At 34.3% G+C, this 19,698-nt stretch overlaps 1 protein-coding gene across 2 annotated transcripts; it reads left to right on the top strand.

Annotated features, from left to right (window-relative positions):
• Positions 1-917: 917 nt before the first annotated feature.
• LOC127241017 (putative late blight resistance protein homolog R1B-16) lies at positions 918-18,813 on the top strand. 2 transcript variants are annotated; one of them, XM_051259892.1, is made up of 2 exons: positions 918-1,760; positions 16,997-18,813. In XM_051259892.1, exons 1-2 carry the CDS (start codon positions 1,012-1,014, stop codon positions 17,988-17,990), a joined length of 1,743 nt encoding a protein of 580 aa, XP_051115849.1. In that variant the 5' UTR covers positions 918-1,011; the 3' UTR covers positions 17,991-18,813. The 2 variants fall into 2 exon arrangements, with proteins under 2 accessions (XP_051115849.1, XP_051115848.1); XM_051259891.1 differs by lacking the exon at positions 16,997-18,813 and having other exon boundaries at positions 918-3,613.
• The last annotated feature ends 885 nt before the right edge of the window (positions 18,814-19,698 follow it).

Below are 19,698 nucleotides of genomic sequence, written 5' to 3'. Positions count from 1 at the left end.
CAAACAATCACCTGGTCAAATAATGATATATGTTCAAACACATCCATGTTTATATCTTAACTTTCTCTCATTATTACCGCAACAAACTTTCACTTATTACCGCTCTCACTTCCCTCCTCCTTCTATCTGTTGCCTCCGCCATCATTTCTTCCAACGATCGCTGCTGCGAGAATTTTCTCCGATGTCCGAACACATTCACCAAGATAAACCTCTTCAATCTTTCCCGCTGTCCACGGTCATGTTTGTATTATGCAAATTTTAATGGTAGAACAAAAAATGATATTTTGATAATTTTTTTAGTAGAACTAAAAACAAAAAAAATAGAATTTCAATGGAACTATAATAGCTTAGTAATAATATCTTTTCAGCATTCCGAAAAAGCACATCAAGCAAATGAAAGTAAATAAGCCTTAGACAATTAAATTATATCTTTAATTTTATCCATTATTTTTATTTCCGTTAGCACGTAATTTGTCATTTTTTTTTATAAAATATAATTATATATTTTAATCATATTTTAAAATTCATAATTTATAATTTTTTATTTTAATTAATTATTTTAATCTTAATTTATAATTATTTTTACTAATATATTTTTTAAGTACTTACTAACTATCCAATATCTAAAATATCTGGATATAAACGACAATTTAACTGAGAAAATAAAATATATATATGTTTAATCTATAGAAAATATTTAAAATAAATAAAGAAATAATAAAAATATCAAAGTGTTGATTTTTTTTAATAAAAAATGTATTAATTTTTATTTTTTTCAAAATATAATATATCAATATTTACTAATTAAAAATTATTAATTAGTAAAGTGAACGGGAATCTAATTGTGCCACTTGGAATTATTAATTCAAAATTATTATTCGATAAAGCTGATCATAATCAGTGAGAGTGGACTTGGAAGACGACTCGCTCCTTCCTTAATCTCTTTCTCATTCTCACTCTCTACCTTAACATCATTCATACTGCTACTCCATCGATCGATCCACCTCATCCATGGCATCGTCTTACGCGGCTGTCCTTTCCCTTCTCCAACTTCTTCACGACATCCAGCGTCCCTCTGGCCGTTGGAATAATTGTCTGGACGAGCTGCAGATTCAGTTGCTTCGCGATCGCCTCTCTTACTTTATGGCTTTTCTCGAAGACTTTCACGGCAAATCAGAAGCTGCAGACGCATTGGCGACACAAATCATGGACGCCTCTCGTGCTGCTCAGGGTATCATCAAATACTTTGTGTCGGTCCAGGTTCTTCGCCCATACATTAATTTAGGGGAATTAGATCTGCCGTCCTACGCCAGAGACATTCAAGCAATTATACAAAAAATGGATGTGCTGCTAGAAAGGGCGTTGGAAGTAAGAGATGAAATTGTCGCTGTGGATCTCAAATCCTTCAATCCTCCAATTGTTGCTGCTGCTCATTCAAGACAAGCAGCTCCAACTGCGAAGAATCCTATGGTGGGGCTGGACGATGCTTTGGTTCAAATCAGGGACAAACTCACTGGCAGCAGATCCAAGCTGGAAACCATCCCAATTGTGGGGATGGGTGGGATTGGTAAGACTACTCTCGCTCTTAATGTTTATAATAATGATTGGGTTGTTGAGCACTTTGACATTCGCGTTTGGATTACCATCTCTCAAACATACACTCTGCGGGAAATTCTCTTAGAGCTTTCAGAAAGTGGGATAGGAGAAAAAAGTGAGGAAGAGATAGGAGAATTGGTATACAAGAGATTGTTTGGGAGGAGGTACTTGATCGTATTGGATGATGTGTGGAATATTGAGGCATGGAATGTGTTAAGAAGGTTCCTTCCCGACAATGGCAATGGAAGTCGGGTTTTGTTGACCACGAGGCTGGTTGGTGTTGCAGCTGATTTTGGCTCGGACATTCCCTATGCAATGCAATTGTTAGAGGAACACAAGAGTTGGGTTATGTTGCGTGATATAGTATTCTCAGAGGAAGTTTGTCCTGTTGAATTGGAGAAAATAGGAAAGAAAATTGCCACAGGTTGTCGAGGTCTTCCATTGGCAATAGCTGTAATTGGTGGAGTTTTGAGAAGGTCAGAAAAGACATTGGAGTGCTGGGAGCAAGTTGCTGAGAATCTAAATGCAATTGTAACTTGGGAAAATGAGGAACATTGCTTTAAGATATTGCGTATGAGTTACAGTTGCTTGCCGATTCGTTTGAAGCCGTGCTTCCTATGTATGTCACATTTTCCAGAGGATAAGGTAATCAAAGTCTCTGAACTCATCAAGTTTTGGGTTGCGGAGGGATTTCTAAAACCCATAAACGGTAAGATTTTGGAAGACGTTGCACGTGAGTACTTGGACCACCTTATTGATAGAAACCTTATCTTAGTTCGCGAGAGAGGGGTTTCAGGTAAAGCAAAGTATTGTGGTGTCCATGATCTGGTACGAGACTTGTCGCTGAAGGAAGCCCGCAAGGAGAACTTCACCCTTGTTGAAAAGTTGTCAAGTAACTCCGCTGTGTTTGTGTTGGGGTTACGTAGTGAGGATGGTGAGCTCTTATGGGAATTGTTGTCCTCGCAAGCTTCGAATATGTTAAACAACAATTTGGTGGAGTCAATTGTGCATCTTGTGCAATTCAGGTATCTTTCCGTTCCTTTTGATTCAGGACAGCTCATGGTAAAGAAACTTAAAATGCTACCATTTCTTTGGAACCTACAAACTATATCCATAGATAACCTTTCTGCAACAATTACTCTACCATCTATGTTTTGGACGATGACACAACTTAGGCATATAAATATTCTCACTAGTATTGTTTTACCTGAGCCACCTCCAAAATCCCAGTCTTGTTGTACTTTGGAAAACTTACAAACTCTATCTTATGTGAGAGATTTTAGGTGTAGTGAAGAGATTTACAAGAGGATTCCGAATGTGAAGAAACTTAGAATACGCTATTTTTCAGGAGATGTGGAGGAGGGGCCATACTATAGCGTTAGGAATCTTGTCCATTTGTGTAGGCTTGAGTTACTTGATCTTTTTGGGACGATGGTTTCCATTAAAGACATTTCTTTCCGACATTATCTGAGAAAGTTGAGAATACAGCGTACTAATATTTGGTGGAGTGAGATGGTGGCCATTGGTTCATTACCCAATTTGGAAATTCTTGTAATTGGAGACCGTGGTGTTAAAGGGCTTGAGTGGAATGTAACTGAAGGGGAATTTGTTCGATTGAAAAGATTGTGTGTTGGTTATGTTGATTTGAAGTATTGGAAAACAGAGGAAGGTAGCTTTCCAAGCCTTGAGGAACTCAAGTTTGACAGTTTCGTCAATGTTTTCATATTAGAAGAATTACCTGACCCTCTCGACTTTGCTGACATTCCCAAGCTTAGATTGATCAAAGTTAGTAGATGTGGTAAGTCGATTAAAAGTTGGGCAAAGCAGATTAAAGAAGAACGTGAGGAATTAGGATACGGATCCATTCAATTAAGCATTGATTGATACTAGTGTCGTTGCATTCAATTATAATTTCATATTATTATCATGTAAGAATAGTTGGCAGGTTTGTTAATTTGATATTGGAATGATGATTGTACTTTTTCAATTTTAATCATGTATGTATGGTATTTATTCTAAATATTTTTGCTTTACTTTTACTGCACTTTTATAATATATAGAAGAATTAAGAAAAATGAAAATAGAGTCCGGGGGCTGACCGTGTAGGAGCTCAATTTTCATTTATCTCTTATCACCTACAAAGAAAGGGAATAAAAATAGCTAATAGAAAATAATATATTTTTAAATGTTCTATTATTAGATTCCAACAGACAAAAGAAATTAACTATATGTTTAGTACAAAAAAATAGAATTGATTATTTCCTTTGATAAAACAGATAATTAAGTTTAGAAAATGTAAAAATATATATACATTTTGAAAAAAAAAAAACTAAATCAATCATTAAAAATGATAAATTGGATATGAAAAATATTATTGTATTTTTTGTTATATTTTAAATTTAATAATTTAAATACGATATTTTATGCGATTTGAATGATATAAAAACCATAAAAATTAAATACTAGTATAGAAAATAGTAAAATAAACACAAATTAAATCGTAAAACTTCAATGGAAAAGATAGATAAAAATAAATAAATAAATAAACAAAGCACTTTCTCAATTTCTCTATATATAAGAGATAGATATAATTAGTTAATGACATCTGAATTTTATGTCTCATAAAAAACAAAGAAAATATAATACTTTAATTTTTTATTCTCATTTCTATGTACTAAGTACTCTTAACATATTTTTATTTCTCAATGTCGATTTGTACACCCAGCCACTCCTACTAATTTAGATAAATAATGTTATATATTTTAATTCCATATTAAAATTTATAATTTATAATTTTTTTAATTTTAATTAAATTATTTAGTTATTTTAATAAAAATTTATAATTATTATTATATTATAATTATTTTTACTTAGACAATTTACATGGGAAGGAATAGTATTCTTTATTATTTGTTTTCTTGAAGTTGAGTAGCATCATTATAGATATTTTTGACGCTTTTTTTTAATATGTCATTATCTTTTATATATTTTTTTTAATAAATTATTTAATAGTATTATTCTAAATATGTTGAATTATCGAAGTATTATTTAGAAAAGTTGAATTTTTTAAAAAGTAAATATAATATTTTGTCACGTAAATAATACTCCACTGTCTCAATACTATAGTCTTGTTTACTATTTTTGTCCGTCCCAAAACAACAGTCTCATTTTCACAAATAACCATATCACTATAAACTATTTATTATTATTACAAAATTGTCACTACTTTTTACGATAATACACTCAGAAAGGCAAAAAAGTTTTTTACCGTACTTTTTACTCTAGTTCTGGCACGGAGGGAGTACTATAATTTTATAAAATATTGTTATGATTTAATAGTAAATAAAATAATTTTTTGAATAATAATATTTTTTCTGTCTACTCAAAATCTTCACTTTTCTATTTTACTAAAATTACCTCTTATATAAATACAAAAATATTTCTATTTTATTATCACGTTATTAATTTTACATACTTCATTTGTAGTATAATTCAATAAAATATTAATATGCTAAAATATCTGTACTAAAAGTAATAAGAAGATAATGAATTGAGGGAGAAGGGAGTATAATTTTTTAATAGTAAAATTCTCTATAAATATTATTAAAAAATATATATACATATATTAACACACTATATATAATATATACATTTTATTCACTTACTAAAAAATCAACAATTTTTTTTAAAAAATTAATTTTTATATTATTAATACAATTTTTTATATCCTATTTACAAAAAAATATATATTATAATAATAAACAAAGCATAAAATTCATAAAATAAAATAAAATAAAAAAGAAATTGTAAGGATAACAACCATATACACCCTTGCCATCCCTAATTTCTCTTATACTATTATACTAGGCAATTATAACAGTAATCACACTCCCACAACTATTAAAATATATTTAAACTTTAATACTCCATTCATCGCGTATAATTTGTTTCTATTTTCATTTCTCTATATAATTTGTTTTTTTTTTTTTTTTTTGAAATATGATTATAAACATAAGAAAAAAAATTACTAATATGTAAGTAGATATAGAGAGAGATCACCAAGAGAGATCACCAAAAGATACCAAAAATTGTTAGGCAATTGGGAAAATTAAGAAGACAATAAATACATACAACAAGACGATAATGTGGTTAATTGATTCGATCGGAATGATCTACATCTGAGACGGTCAAAACAAGTATTACCATTGGTATTTTTGGTATGTTTTGAGAGATGATACATCTAGATATAGATCTAGAAATATTTTTCACTAATACCACAATATATTAACTTAAAGCCAAAATGAATTAAAAGACTCGATTTTATTAAGAAACATACAAACAATTTATATTGTTGTCGATGCTCTTTCATGGTTTAAAAATGATTGATTTCGACTTTATTTGGAACATTGACATTCAATAGGTAATGGTGGCATTTTATATTTAAATAAGGCACTACTTTTTAAATTAATTGGATAACAATAGCACTTTAAATTTTAAATAAGATACTGAAAATTTTTAACAATAACACAGTTACTAGATAATAATTTATTTTTTTTTAGCGGAGTAAAATCAACTGTGACATGTGACACGAATCATTTAAAGTTGCATCCGCCCCTCGATACATCTTTTAGTTAGAGTTGTTGATAAGCTCCATGAGCTTGGAAAAGAAATCGACGATTATGCCGAGAAGAAAACAGATGAAGGGCAGCTGCTGAAGCGCGCGCTACTTGGTTCGATGAGAAGTTTGTGCAAAGTTAGGCTCGACTGTCTTTCGCAACTCAAGAAGCTTTTGGAAACACTCGAGTTTTCAACAGATAATGAATCTTTCAAACACTACAAGAAAATATCATTTTTGTAACAAAATTTTTTTGTCCATAAATTCAATTTTTTTGTTACTAATGACATTAGAGACGGAATTAGGGATAAAATTACCTTAGCTACGTGAACTTTAGGGACAAAATTCCGTTACAAATATACTATTTTTTTGTAGTGAAAATTCGAAACTTTTGCCTAGAAAATGCATGTTTAATATTCTGCACTGTTTCAAGCTCGGCGAAACTATACATTGAAGGAATGAAACAGCCACTCGAGCTGGTAATAATCGACGAAGCTGCACAGCTTAAAGAGTGCGAATCGTGTATTCCCTTGCAGCTCCCTGGGCTTCGCCACGCTATACTTGTCGGGGACAAGAAGCAACTCCCTGCAATGGTTGCGAGCAAGGTTCAAATTCTATACACATCAATCTTGTTGTACCATGTCCGAGGAGCTCGCTTCAACCCCTATATCATAAAAATTTAAATATATATAATAAAATATATTAATATATTAGATTTTAAATTGATTCGAATTTATAGTATATTATCCAAAAGTTCGAAATTTATATAAAAAAATGTAGGATCTGAATTCCGTGTCATGTTGTTGGTTCAAATAGAGGGAGTATCACACCAAAAAACTACACACAAACATGAGGAAGGCATTGCCGTAGAACCACCGGAAAAAATAGCCGAACAGGGGTCATGAGTGAGAGAAGAAACTAGAGAGGGAAATAGTTCTCGAGAGAGAAAGTGTCAAAGTCGAATGAATGCTCTCACTAAATATATAAATAGAGTTTAATATGATGAACGGCTCAGATGCAAGACCTAGATCCAAAGGAGGAGATGAAACCTTTCAAAAAAATGCGGATCCTAGAGTTGGGTTGGAGCAGCGGTTCAGGGAACCGGGTTGAGGCAAGGGTTGCGGGTCCAGGCATGGGCTTGGGTCGCAGACCTATAGAATGGGCCTGGGCCAAGGTATATTGGGCTGCTGAATGAGTGTGTTTTGTATTATAAAATGGGATGGACCTATTTGGACAAAAAATCAACAAAATATTTGTATTATTTTGTTTACAAGGGTGCGTTTTGTTAAATTTTGGGCATAATTTTTTTATTAAAATAATGCTACATCTCTCCGACTCTAAGGATCCTGTTTATATTTTGTATGTTGATCTTTGAATATTAATTATTATATAAAAACATAATACAAATTAAGGGAAAATGACAAATACTTCTATTAGTGTCTTATAATACTATTATAATGACATTTGTGCAAAATATTATACAAATATAAAGATATTTTTAAGTACAATAACGCAAAAGGTAAATGAGACCATTAGAGCCAGACGGAGATAATATTTCTATTTGAGTTAGTGCGGAAGTTGAAAATAAATAAATGTTTTATTAAGTTACACAACTTAGATATATATTGTATTTTGGAAAATTTACAAGCACTATACAATTTGAGAGATCTTTGTTTACCCAACACATTTTTATTCATTTTGCATTATTTATTTTTCAAAAAATATCACATCAAATATAATAAATTAAATTTTAATGTAATATAATAAATAAAAAATAAGTGTTTGATTTGATATTTTTTAAGATAAATAAAATAGAACATTAAAACTAGTGATAAAATTTGACTCCAATCCTGAGAGTGAATAAATTTGCTAAAATACTCCACCTATCATTCAAAGAACTTGTCTAGTCTTGGGCCTGAGGTTTACCCGGTGTGCACTTTCTGGTAGCGGGTGCGGGTTCCCACGTTATCGAAATAAAAAAACTCGTCTGGTCGCTCTTTGTAAACTAAAATTAGAATTTTAAAGTACAAATAATATACTCTATAGTTCCAACAATGTAGCGGATAATCCAGTTTGCAACTCCAAAATGTAACTTTGAAGGGGTTCATAAACATAAAAATTAGACCCAAAAAATATTGTTGAACTTGTTCGTGACCTAAAATTCAAAATTTTATAGTATCAAATACTTCATAGTTCAAAGAATGTGTGCATGTCTCACTGACCTTATGGTAGGAAGTTTATCCCACGCAACAGTTCTACTTAGGATGGCAATGGGTCGGGTCCAGCCGGACCCGAGACCTGACCCGAACACACATGGTTGAACCCGAGATCTGAATTCGACCCGAACAATACTCGATAAGACCCGAATTTTTTTTAATTCTTAAATTTTAACTTAAATTGGATCCGAACTCAGATCCAGATCCGACATATATTAAAATTTATATATTTTATTCAAAAATAATAAAAAAATATATATAAAACTAAAAACATATTTTTAATATAATTTATAGTATTAAAAATTAATTTTTTTCATATATAATTAATATATTAATCGGGTCCGGGTACAGGTAGAGTCTACCCTGGACCCGAGACTCGACCCGGACCCGACCAGGACCCGACAAGGATACACAATACCCGACCCAGACCCGGACCCAATACCTGAATAATTGAACCCAACCTCAAAATAAATGGGTCGGGTCTCGGGTCTACCTGGACCCATTGTCAATCCTAGAACTTCTACTAGGGTATTCTTTACTGGACTATTTTTACTTTTTTTAATTTTTTTATGAGTCTATTTTGTTGAAAATATACATCAATCTTATTGTACCATGTTCAAGGAGCTCACTTCAACCCCTATATCATAAAAATTTAAATACATATAATAAAATATATTAATATATTACATTTTAAATTGATTCGAATTTATAGTATATTATCCAAAGTTCGAAATTTATAAAAAAAAATGTAGGATCTGAATTACGGGTCATGTTGTCGGTTGGATCGGGTCGGACAATGAGTTAAACCTAAATCGTTTCGGGCCACAATATCAACGCATACTAAAAGAAAAAAGTAATAATAATAAATAAATAAAAGAGCAAAAATCAAAAGTAGTCCCAAAATCCAATTTATTTTTTATTTTTAGTCCCACTCAAAAGAATTAATCAAAAGTAGACTATTCAAAAAATTCTTTATTGACGTAAGTTGAAATGACGTTGATTTGGATAGAACACGACCTTGTTATGTAAAACACCCTTGTATTCAAACAATCACCTGGTCAAATAATGACATGTGTTCAAACACAGCCATGTTTATATCTTAACCTTCTCTCATTACTACCGCAAAAAACCTTCACTTATTACCGCTCTCACTTCCCTCCTCCTCCTTCTATCTGTTGCCTTCGCCATCACTTCTTGCTGCTGCGAGAATTTCCTCTGATGTCCGAACACATTCACCAAGACAAACCTCTTCAATCTTCCACGTTGTTTAACACGGCCATGTTTATATTATGCAAATTTTAATGGTAGAACAAAAAATAATATTTTAATAAATTTTTTAGTAGATCTAAAAAAAAAAAAAAAAATAGGATTTCAATGGAACTATACTACCTTAGTAGTAATATCTTTTCAGCATTCCGAAAAAGCACATCAAGCAAATGAAAGTCAATAAGCCTTCGACTATTAAATTATATCTTTAATTTTGTCTATTATTTTTATTTCCGTTAGCACGTAATTTGTCATTTTCTTTTTTAAAGAATATAATTATACATTTTAATCACATTTTAAAATTCATAATTTATAATTTTTTATTTTAATTAAATATTTTAATCTTAATTTATAATTATTTTTACTAATATATTTCTTAATTATTTACTAACTAAACGACAATTTAACTGAGACAAATGAAATATTTTATAGATCGCCGGGAGTAGTGGCGGACCTATTAAGGGCCAAGGGTGGGTGCCCACTCTATCCCAACTCACCCCACCTTTACCCTATTTTATTAATTTTTTTTATTTTCAAAAAAAATATATATATATATAATTTATAGAAAATATTTAAAATAAATAAAAAATAATAAAAATATCAAAATGTTGATTTTTTTTAACAAAAATGTGCATTAGTTTTTTTTTTCAAAAAATAATATATCAATATTTACTAATAAAAAAAGTGTCTTTTTTATTTTTGTTTAGATTATATTTGATATAATAATTAATATTCAATATTAGTATAAAAAAATAAATATAAATTTATTAAGTGAACAATAATGATATTGTAGACACTAAAAATATATGTCTAAAATCAATTAAATATCACGTATTTTGGAAGAAAATAAAATTCCAATAAAATAAATATATGGTATTTAATTATGCACATATGTTAATTTTCGTACAATAAATATCAACCATTAATGCAAAAATCTTGTTAAAATGGAAGATATTGTACAAATATTACGTGCATAAATAAAGCCATAATAAATTTGGCAGCAAAATAAATTAATCTTGTCAATAAATGAAGTATATAAATTAATATCTTCCAAAAAAGACAATGATATAAAGATTTTGGCAAGAAAGGAACGTGCACAATCAAATCCGTCAATAATGGAAAATAACATCTGATGGAAAAGGAAAGATTATAAAATCTTTCCATACATGTGGCACCATCCGAAAAGGAAGCCAAGGCCACTCATCCCCTATAAATAGGAGCCATGGCCAATTCATTAGACACACCGAAGTTCATTTGAAGACTCGCGCAAGGGTAAGTCTCTTTAGACTCTCTGCAATGTTCTTCATTGTTCTTCGTGTCATTCGAAGCGTTCTTCGTCGAAAAGTCACCGATGTGGACAAATGATCCAATATTGGTTGGCGAATCGATGAAGTTAACGTTCTTCGTCGTATGTCCGAGCCGAAGGAAGGATTAATGCTCTCAAAGCCATCGAGGAATCCATCAAAGCCAAGGAAGAGCCTCCAAAGCCGCTCTCAAAGCTTCAAGATGTTCGTCGTGTTCTTCATAAAAGGCGCAAACCAGGCCTTCTTCGATCCAAAAGTCAAAGGGACACGCCGCTAAAAGCGTTATGGAGCACCCAATCCACCTTCTCAAAGATCAAAGCTGCGGATCGTTTAAAGAGGAGATCAAATCCAAAGCTTATGATCAAATCACCCGCACGGAGACCAAAGCCCTCCAAAAGCGGCAAAGACAAATCAAAGATCAAAGCTGCGGATCGTCCAAAGAAGACATCAAATCCAAAGCTGAGGATCAAATCGCCCACACGGAGACCGAAGCTCTCCAAAAGGCGGAAAAGGCAAACTAAGGATCAAAGTTGCAGATCGTTTAAAGAAGACAACAAATCCAAAGACGATGATCAAATCGCCAACACGGAGACCAAAGTCCTCCAAAAGCGGCAAAGCCAAAACAAATGTCAAAGTCGCGGATCGTCCAAAGAAGACAACAAATCCAAAGACGATGATCAAATCGTCAACACGGAGACCAAATTCCTCCAAAAGCGGCAAAGCCAAAGCAAAGGTCAAAGTCGTGGATCGTCTAAAGAAGACAATAAATCAAAAGACGATGATCAAATCGCCAACACGGAGACCAAAGTTCTCCAAAAGCGGCAAAGTCAAAACAAATGTCAAAGTCGCGGATCGTCCAAAGAAGACAACAAATCCAAAGACGGTTATCAAATCGCCAACAACGAGACCAAAGTCCTCCAAAAGCGGCAAAGCCAAATCAAATATCAAAGTCTCGAATCGTCTAAAAGAAATACATCAAATCCAAAACTGATGATCAAATCGCCCGCACGGAGACCAAAACCCTCCAAAAGCCGGAAAAGTCAAACCGAAGACCAAACCTCTTCGGATCAAAGAAGCCATCGAAAACTAAGTTAGAAAACAAATCGACTCGGAAGGAGAATCAAAGGACCCATTTAGAGAATAGGACCCGCTTTAAATTCAAATCAAATATAATTTGTACAAATTTTGTGTTTATTAAAAATAACACAATTTTTTGTCCACAAATTTTTGGCACGCCCAGTGGGACCTCTCTACCTTTCATCTCTCTTTCCGACGAACTTTCAACAACCAATGGCTTCCTACAAGATCAAGACTTTCAACGTTGCGTCAAAAGTTGCTGCTCAAGCCGCCGTCGCCGCCAAAGAAGTTGGCGCACCCATCGCGTCCAAAATCTCAAGCGCTTCGATAAATACTGGAATGACAACACGAAGCATTACCAAAAGAGCATTGTTGTTATCTGAAGACACTTCTCCAAAAATCACAGAGCAAAGTCCACTTTATGAAGAAAACGATAACTTTAAGAGTACTGCCGCATTGTTCACCCCTCAACAAACTGCAAGTCATTCGACCGCATTAAGCTCTGCTTCGGTGATGACTATCAATGCTTCAAATATAGAAGATCAACTTGCAGCATTGGCCAAAATCATTGAAGGGATGTCTCAACACATGCAACAACAAGACGCCCTTATCGAAAAGCTTCTCACAAAGCTGAACAAGCCTGAATAAGCCGGCCATGCAACTGAAAAGCAACAATAATCCCCAGCGGTCCAAAATAAAGCGGGAACATCTGTGGAGCAACGTCATGACAAAGAAAAGGTGGCGGAACCAAATCCATTTTAAGGATCATCCAACTCTTTCATCCATATATCCCAACTTGACAAATATATCAAGGGGGCAATCGAAAGAGAATTCGAAGGGATTCAAGGCCGACGCACACTTACGCCAAGCCCTACACTGCAAGAATTGACGCCCTCAAAATGCCAACGGGCTATCAACCACCAAAGTTTCAACAATTTGACGACAAAGGCAACCAAAGCAACATATAGCGCACTTTGTCGAGATATGCAATGATGCTGGAACATATGGAGACCTCCTAGTCAAACAATTTGTGCGGTCACTAAACAGCAACGCCTTCGACTGGTACATCGACTTAGAGGCTGGTTCCATCGACAATTGGGAACAACTAAAGTACGAGTTCTTGAATCGGTTCTACAGCACAAAGAGAACCGTCAGCATGACTGAACTCACCAACAGCCGCCAATGGAAAGATGAACCAGTAATTGACTACATCAACCGCTGGAGAAGTCTAAGCCTCAATTGCAAAGACCGTATGTCCGAGGCTTCCGGCATAGAAATGTGCATTCAAGGGATACAATGGGGCTTGAAATACATCCTACAAGGGATCCGACCCCATACTTTTGAAGAACTCGCCACTCGCGCTCATGATATGGAATTGAGCATGATGTCTAGTGGAATGTATGGACCGCCTACTGAAGATTTCTCAGATGACGAGAAATATAACACTTCAAATAGTGGGGGCAGTCATACCTTCACCCCTCCTAGAAACGAGGATAAACTTTCTTCAATCTCCTGGAAACGATGATAAACTTTCTCCACCCTCCTAGTAACGATGATAAACTTTCTTCAATCTCCTGGAAACGAGGATAAACTTTCTCCATCCTCCTAGAAATGAGGATAAACTTTCTTCACCCTCCTAAAAACGAGGATAAACTTTCTCCAATCTCCTGGAAATGAGGATAAACTTTCTCCAATCTCCTAGAAACGAGGATAAACTTTCTTCACCCTCCTAGAAACGAGGATAAACTTTCTCCATCCTCCTAGAAATGAGGATAAACTTTCTTCACCCTCCTAAAAACGAGGATAAACTTTCTTCAATCTCCTGGAAACGAGGATAAACTTTCTCCATCCTCCTAGAAGCAAGGATAAACTTTCTTCACCCTCCTAGAAACGAGGATAAACTTTCTTCAATCTTCTGGAAACGAGGATAAACTTTCTACAGCACTCCTGGAAATGAGGATAAACTTTCTCTAATCTCCTGGAAACGAGGATAAACTTTCTACAACACTCTTGGAAATGAGGATAAACTTTCTCCAATCTCCTGGAAACGAGAATAAACTTTCTGCAATCTCCTGGAAACAAGGATAAACTTTCTGCAATCTCTTGGAAACGAGGATAAACTTTCTTCAATTAAAATATCATATATTTTGGAAGAAAATAAAATTCCAATAAAATAAATATATGGTATTTAATTATGCACATATGTTAATTTTCGTACAATAAATATCAACCATTAATGCAAAAATCTTGTTAAAATGGAAGATATTGTACAAATATTACGTGCATAAATAGAGTCATAATAAATTTGGCAGCAAAATAAATTAATCTTGTCAATAAAGGAAATATATAAATTAATATCTTCCAAAAAAGACAATGATATAAAGATTTTGGCAAAAAAGGAAGGTGCACAATCAAATCCGTCAAGAATGGAAAATAACATCTGATGGAAAAGGAAAGATTATAAAATCTTTCCATACATGTGGCACCATCCGAAAAGGAAGCCAAGGCCACCAATCCCCTATAAATAGGAGCCATGGCCAATTCATTAGACACACCGAAGTTCATTTGAAGACTTGCGCAAGGGTAAGTCTCTTTAGACTCTCTGCAATGTTCTTCATTGTTCTTCGTCGAAAAGTCACCGATGTGGACAAATGATCCAATATTGGTTGGCGAATCGATGAAGTTAACGTTCTTCGTCGTATGTCCGAGCCGAAGGAAGGATTAATGCTCTCAAAGCCATCGAGGAATCCATCAAAGCCAAGGAAGAGCCTCCAAAGCCGCTCTCAAAGCTTCAAGATGTTCGTCGCGTTCTTCATAAAAGGCGCAAACCAGGCCTTCTTCGATCCAAAAGTCAAAGGGACACGCCGCTAAAAGCGTTATGGAGCACCCAATCCACCTTCTCAAAGATCAAAGCTGCGGATCGTTTAAAGAGGAGATCAAATCCAAAGCTTATGATCAAATCACCCGCACGGAGACCAAAGCCCTCCAAAAGTGGCAAAGACAAATCAAAGATCAAAGCTGCGGATCGTCCAAAGAAGACATCAAATCCAAAGTTGAGGATCAAATCGCCCACACGGAGAACGAAGCTCTCCAAAAGGGGGAAAAGACAAACTAAAGATCAAAGTTGCGGATCGTCTAAAGAAAGACAACAAATCCAAAGACGATGATCAAATCGCCAACACGGAGACCAAAGTCCTCGAAAAAGCGGCAAAGCCAAAACAAATGTCAAAGTCGCGGATCGTCCAAAGAAGACAACAAATCCAAAGACGATGATCAAATCGCCAACACGGAGACCAAAGTCCTCCAAAACCGGCAAAGCCAAAGCAAAGGTCAAAGTCGCGGATCGTCTAAAGAAGACAACAAATCCAAAAACGATAATCAAATCGCCAACACGAAGACCAAAGTCCTCCAAAAGCGGCAAAGCCAAAACAAATGTCAAAGTCGCGGATCGTCCAAAGAAGACAACAAATCCAAAGACGATGATCAAATCGCCAACACGAAGACCAAAGTCCCCCAAAAGCGGCAAAGCCAAATCAAATATCAAAGTCTCGGATCGTCTAAAAGAAAGACATCAAATCCAAAGCTGACGATCAAATCGCCCGCACGGAGACTAAAACCCTTCAAAAGCCGGAAAAGTCAAACCGAATACCAAACCTCTTCGGATCAAAGAAGCCATCGAAAACTAAGTTGGAAAACAAATCGACTAAGGAGAATCAAATGACCCATTTAGAGAATAGGACTCGCTTTAAATTCAAATCAAATATAATTTGTACAAATTTTGTGTTTATTAAAAATAACACAATTCCAATAAAAAAATAATATTAGTATAAAAAAAAATATAAATTTATTAAGTGAACAATAATGATATTATTTTACAAATAAAAAAATTATTTTGTAAATTTAAAATTTTTGCCCGCCTCTGCTAATATTTAGTTTCGCCGATGGCTGGGAGGAAATAATATCTCCAGCTACAGCTGTAATATCGAATTTAATTAGTAAAGTCAACAGGAATCTTATTCAAAATTATTATTTGATAAATCTGATCATAATCAGTGAGTGGACTTGGAAGACGACTCGCTCCTTCCTTAATCTCTTTCTCATTCTCACTCTCTGCCTTAACATTATTCATACTGCTACTCCATCGATCGATCGACCTCATCCATGGCATCGTCTTACGCGGCTGTCCTTTCCCTTCTCCAACTTCTTCACGACATCCAGCGTCCCTCTGGCCGTTGGAATTATTGTCTGGACGAGCTGCAGATTCAGTTGCTTCGCGATCGCTTCTCTTACTTTATGGCTTTTCTCGAAGACTTTCACGGCAAATCAGAAGCTGCAGATGCTTTGGCGACACAAATCATGGACGCCTCTCGTGCTGCTCAGGGTATCATAAAATCCTTTGTGTCGGTCCAGGTTCTTCGCCCAGACATTAATTTAGGGGTATTAGATCTGCCGTCCTACGCCAGAGACATTCAAGCAATTATACGAAAAATGGATGTGCTGCGAGAAAGGGCGTTGGAAGTAAGAGATGAAATTGTCGCTGTGGGTCACAAATCCATCAATCCTCCAATTGTTGCTGCTGCTCATTCAAGACAAGCAGCTCCAACTGCGAAGAATCCTATGGTGGGGCTGGACGATGCTTTGGTTCAAATCAGGGACAAACTCACTGGCAGCGGATCCAAGCTGGAAACCATCCCAATTGTGGGGATGGGTGGGATTGGTAAGACTACTCTGGCTCTTAATGTTTATAATAATGATTGGGTTGTTGAGCACTTTGACATTCGCATTTGGATTACCATCTCTCAAACATACACTCTGCGAGAAATTTTGTTAGCACTCTCATCGGCTATAGATAAACGTGATATGAAGGAAAAAAGTGATGAGGATATAAAACAGTTTATCTACCAAAGTTTGTTTGGAAGGAGGTACTTGATCGTATTGGATGATGTGTGGAATATTGAAGCATGGAATGTGTTAAGAAGGTTCCTTCCCGACAATGGCAATGGAAGTCGGGTTTTGTTGACCACGAGGCTGGTTGGTGTTGCAGCTGATTTCGGCTCGGACATTCCCTATGCAATGAAATTGTTAGAGGAAGACAAGAGTTGGGACATGCTCCGTGATATGGTATTCTCGGAAGAAGTTTGCCCCATTGAATTGGAGGAGATAGGAAAGAAAATTGCCACAAGTTGTGGAGGTCTTCCGTTGGCAATAGCTGTAATTGGTGGAGTTTTGAGAAGGTCAGAAAACACATTGGAGAGCTGGGAGCAAGTTGCTGAGAATCTAAATGCAATTGTAACTTGGGAAAATGAGGAACATTGCTTTAAGATATTGCGCATGAGTTACACTTGCTTGCCGCTTCATTTGAAGCCTTGCTTCCTTTACATGTCACGTTTTCGAGAGGATGAGAGTATCAAAGTCTCTAAACTCATCAAGTTTTGGGTTGCGGAGGGATTTCTAAAACCGATAAACGGTAAGATTTTGGAAGACGTTGCACGTGAGTACTTGGACCACCTTATTGATAGAAACCTTATCTTAGTTCGCAAGAGAGGGGTTTCAGGTAAAGCAAAGTATTGTGGTGTCCATGATCTGGTACGAGACTTGTCGCTGAAGGAAGTCCGCAAGGAGAACTTTACCCTTGTTGAAAAGTTGTCAAGTACCTCCGCTGTGTTTTTGTGCTCGTTCCGAAATGGGGATGGTGAGCTCTTATGGGAATTGTTGTCCTCGCAAGCTTCGTATATGTTAAACAACAATTTGGTGGAGTCAATTGTGCATCTTGTGCGATTCAGGTATCTTTCCGTTCCTTTTGATTCAGGACAGCTCATGGTAAAGAAACTTGAAATGCTACCATTTCTTTGGAACCTACAAACTATATCCATAGAAAACCTTTCTGCAACAATTACTCTACCATCTATGTTTTGAACGATGACACAGCTTAGGCATATAAATATTCTCGCTAGTATTGTTTTACCTGAGCCACCTCCAAAATCCCAGTCTTGTTGTACTTTGGAAAACTTACAAACTCTATCTTATGTGAGAGATTTTAGGTGTAGTGAAGAGATTTACAATAGGATTCCAAATGTGAAGAAACTTATAATAGAGAATTTTTCGCAAGATGTGGAGGATGGGCCATACTATAGCCTTAGCAATCTTGTCCATTTGTGTAGGCTTGAGTCACTTGATCTTTATGGGATGGTTTCCAGTAAAGATATTTCTTTCCCACGTTCTCTGAGAAAGTTGAGTATAGAAAACACTAATATTTGGTGGTGTGAGATGGTGAGCATTGGTTCATTACCCAATTTGGAAATTCTTGTAATTAGAGAGGATGGTGTTAAAGGGCTTGAGTGGAATGTAACTGAAGGGGAATTTGTTCGACTGAAAAGATTGGATGTTAGTTATGTTGATTTGAAGTATTGGAAAACAGAGGAAGGTAGCTTTCCAAGCCTTGAGGAACTCAAGCTTTGGGGTATCAAATTAGAAGAATTACCTGACCCTCTCGACTTTGCTGACATTCCCAAGCTTAGATGGATCAGAGTTGGTGCATGTGGTGAGTCGATTGAAAGTTGGGCAAAGCAGATTAAAGAAGAACGTGAGGAATTAGGATACGGATCCATTCAATTAGTATGATTTGATTGATACTAGTGTCGTTGCATTCAATTATAATTTCATATTATTATCATGTAAGAATAGTTGGCAGGTTTGTTAATTTGATATTGGAATGATGATTGTACTTTTTCAATTTTAATCATGTATGTATGGTATTTATTCTAAATATTTTTGTTTTACTTTTACTGCACCCTTTACAACATATAGAAGAATTAAGAAAAATAAAAATAGAATCCGGCCTAATGTGTGGGGATTGAACAATATATATAAGTACTACTTAAATGAATCGATATAGAAGGAACAATATATTGGGAGCCAAAAATAAAAGAAAGAATCAACTAGGAAAAAAATTGATGAATTATATTAGAATTTTTATTTGAATAATAATTTAGATGTAATTTTTATGGAATTAGAATATACATATTTTCAAAGAAATTTATAAAAATTAAATAATAAATAAATAAACTAATTGTAGAAGGTCAATTTTCAGGTATCTCTCATCGTCTACAAAGGAGGGGAATAAAAATTTCGAATAAAAAATAGTATATTTTTAAAATTTCTATTATTAGACTCCACAGACAAAAGTATATTAACTGTGTGTTTAATATAAAATACATATATTTTTCGAATAGAATTGATTATTTCTTTTGATAAAATAGATAATTATGTTTAGAAAATATAAAAATACATATATTTTTTGAAAAAAACTAAATCGATCACTAAAAATGATAAATTGGATATGAAAAATATTATTGTATTTTTTAGTTATATTTTTAATTATTAATTTAGATCCGATATTTTATGCGATTTGAATAATATAAAAATCATAAAAATTAAATACTAGTATAGAAAATAATAAAATAAACACAAATTAAATCATAAAAAATCAATGAAAAAGATAAAAATAAATAAATACAACATACACTTTCTCAATTTCCCAGCGTGCAAGAGATAAATGAAACTAGATAATGACATCTGAATTCTATATTTCAACCAAACAAAAAAAAAGATAATATTTTAATTT

Source organism: Andrographis paniculata, unplaced genomic scaffold (assembly GCF_009805555.1).
Source record: "Andrographis paniculata isolate CXL003 unplaced genomic scaffold, ASM980555v1 Contig80END, whole genome shotgun sequence".
NCBI classification, from domain to species: Eukaryota; Viridiplantae; Streptophyta; class Magnoliopsida; order Lamiales; family Acanthaceae; genus Andrographis; species Andrographis paniculata.
The sequence above is the reverse complement of the archived record's forward strand: the minus strand, read 5'-3'. Positions and strand labels throughout refer to the sequence as shown.

Excerpts from the sequence above, each read along its gene's own strand:
- LOC127241017 (XM_051259891.1), top strand. The coding sequence starts at position 1,012 with ATGGCATCGTCTTACGCGGCTGTCCTTTCCCTTCTCCAACTTCTTCAC.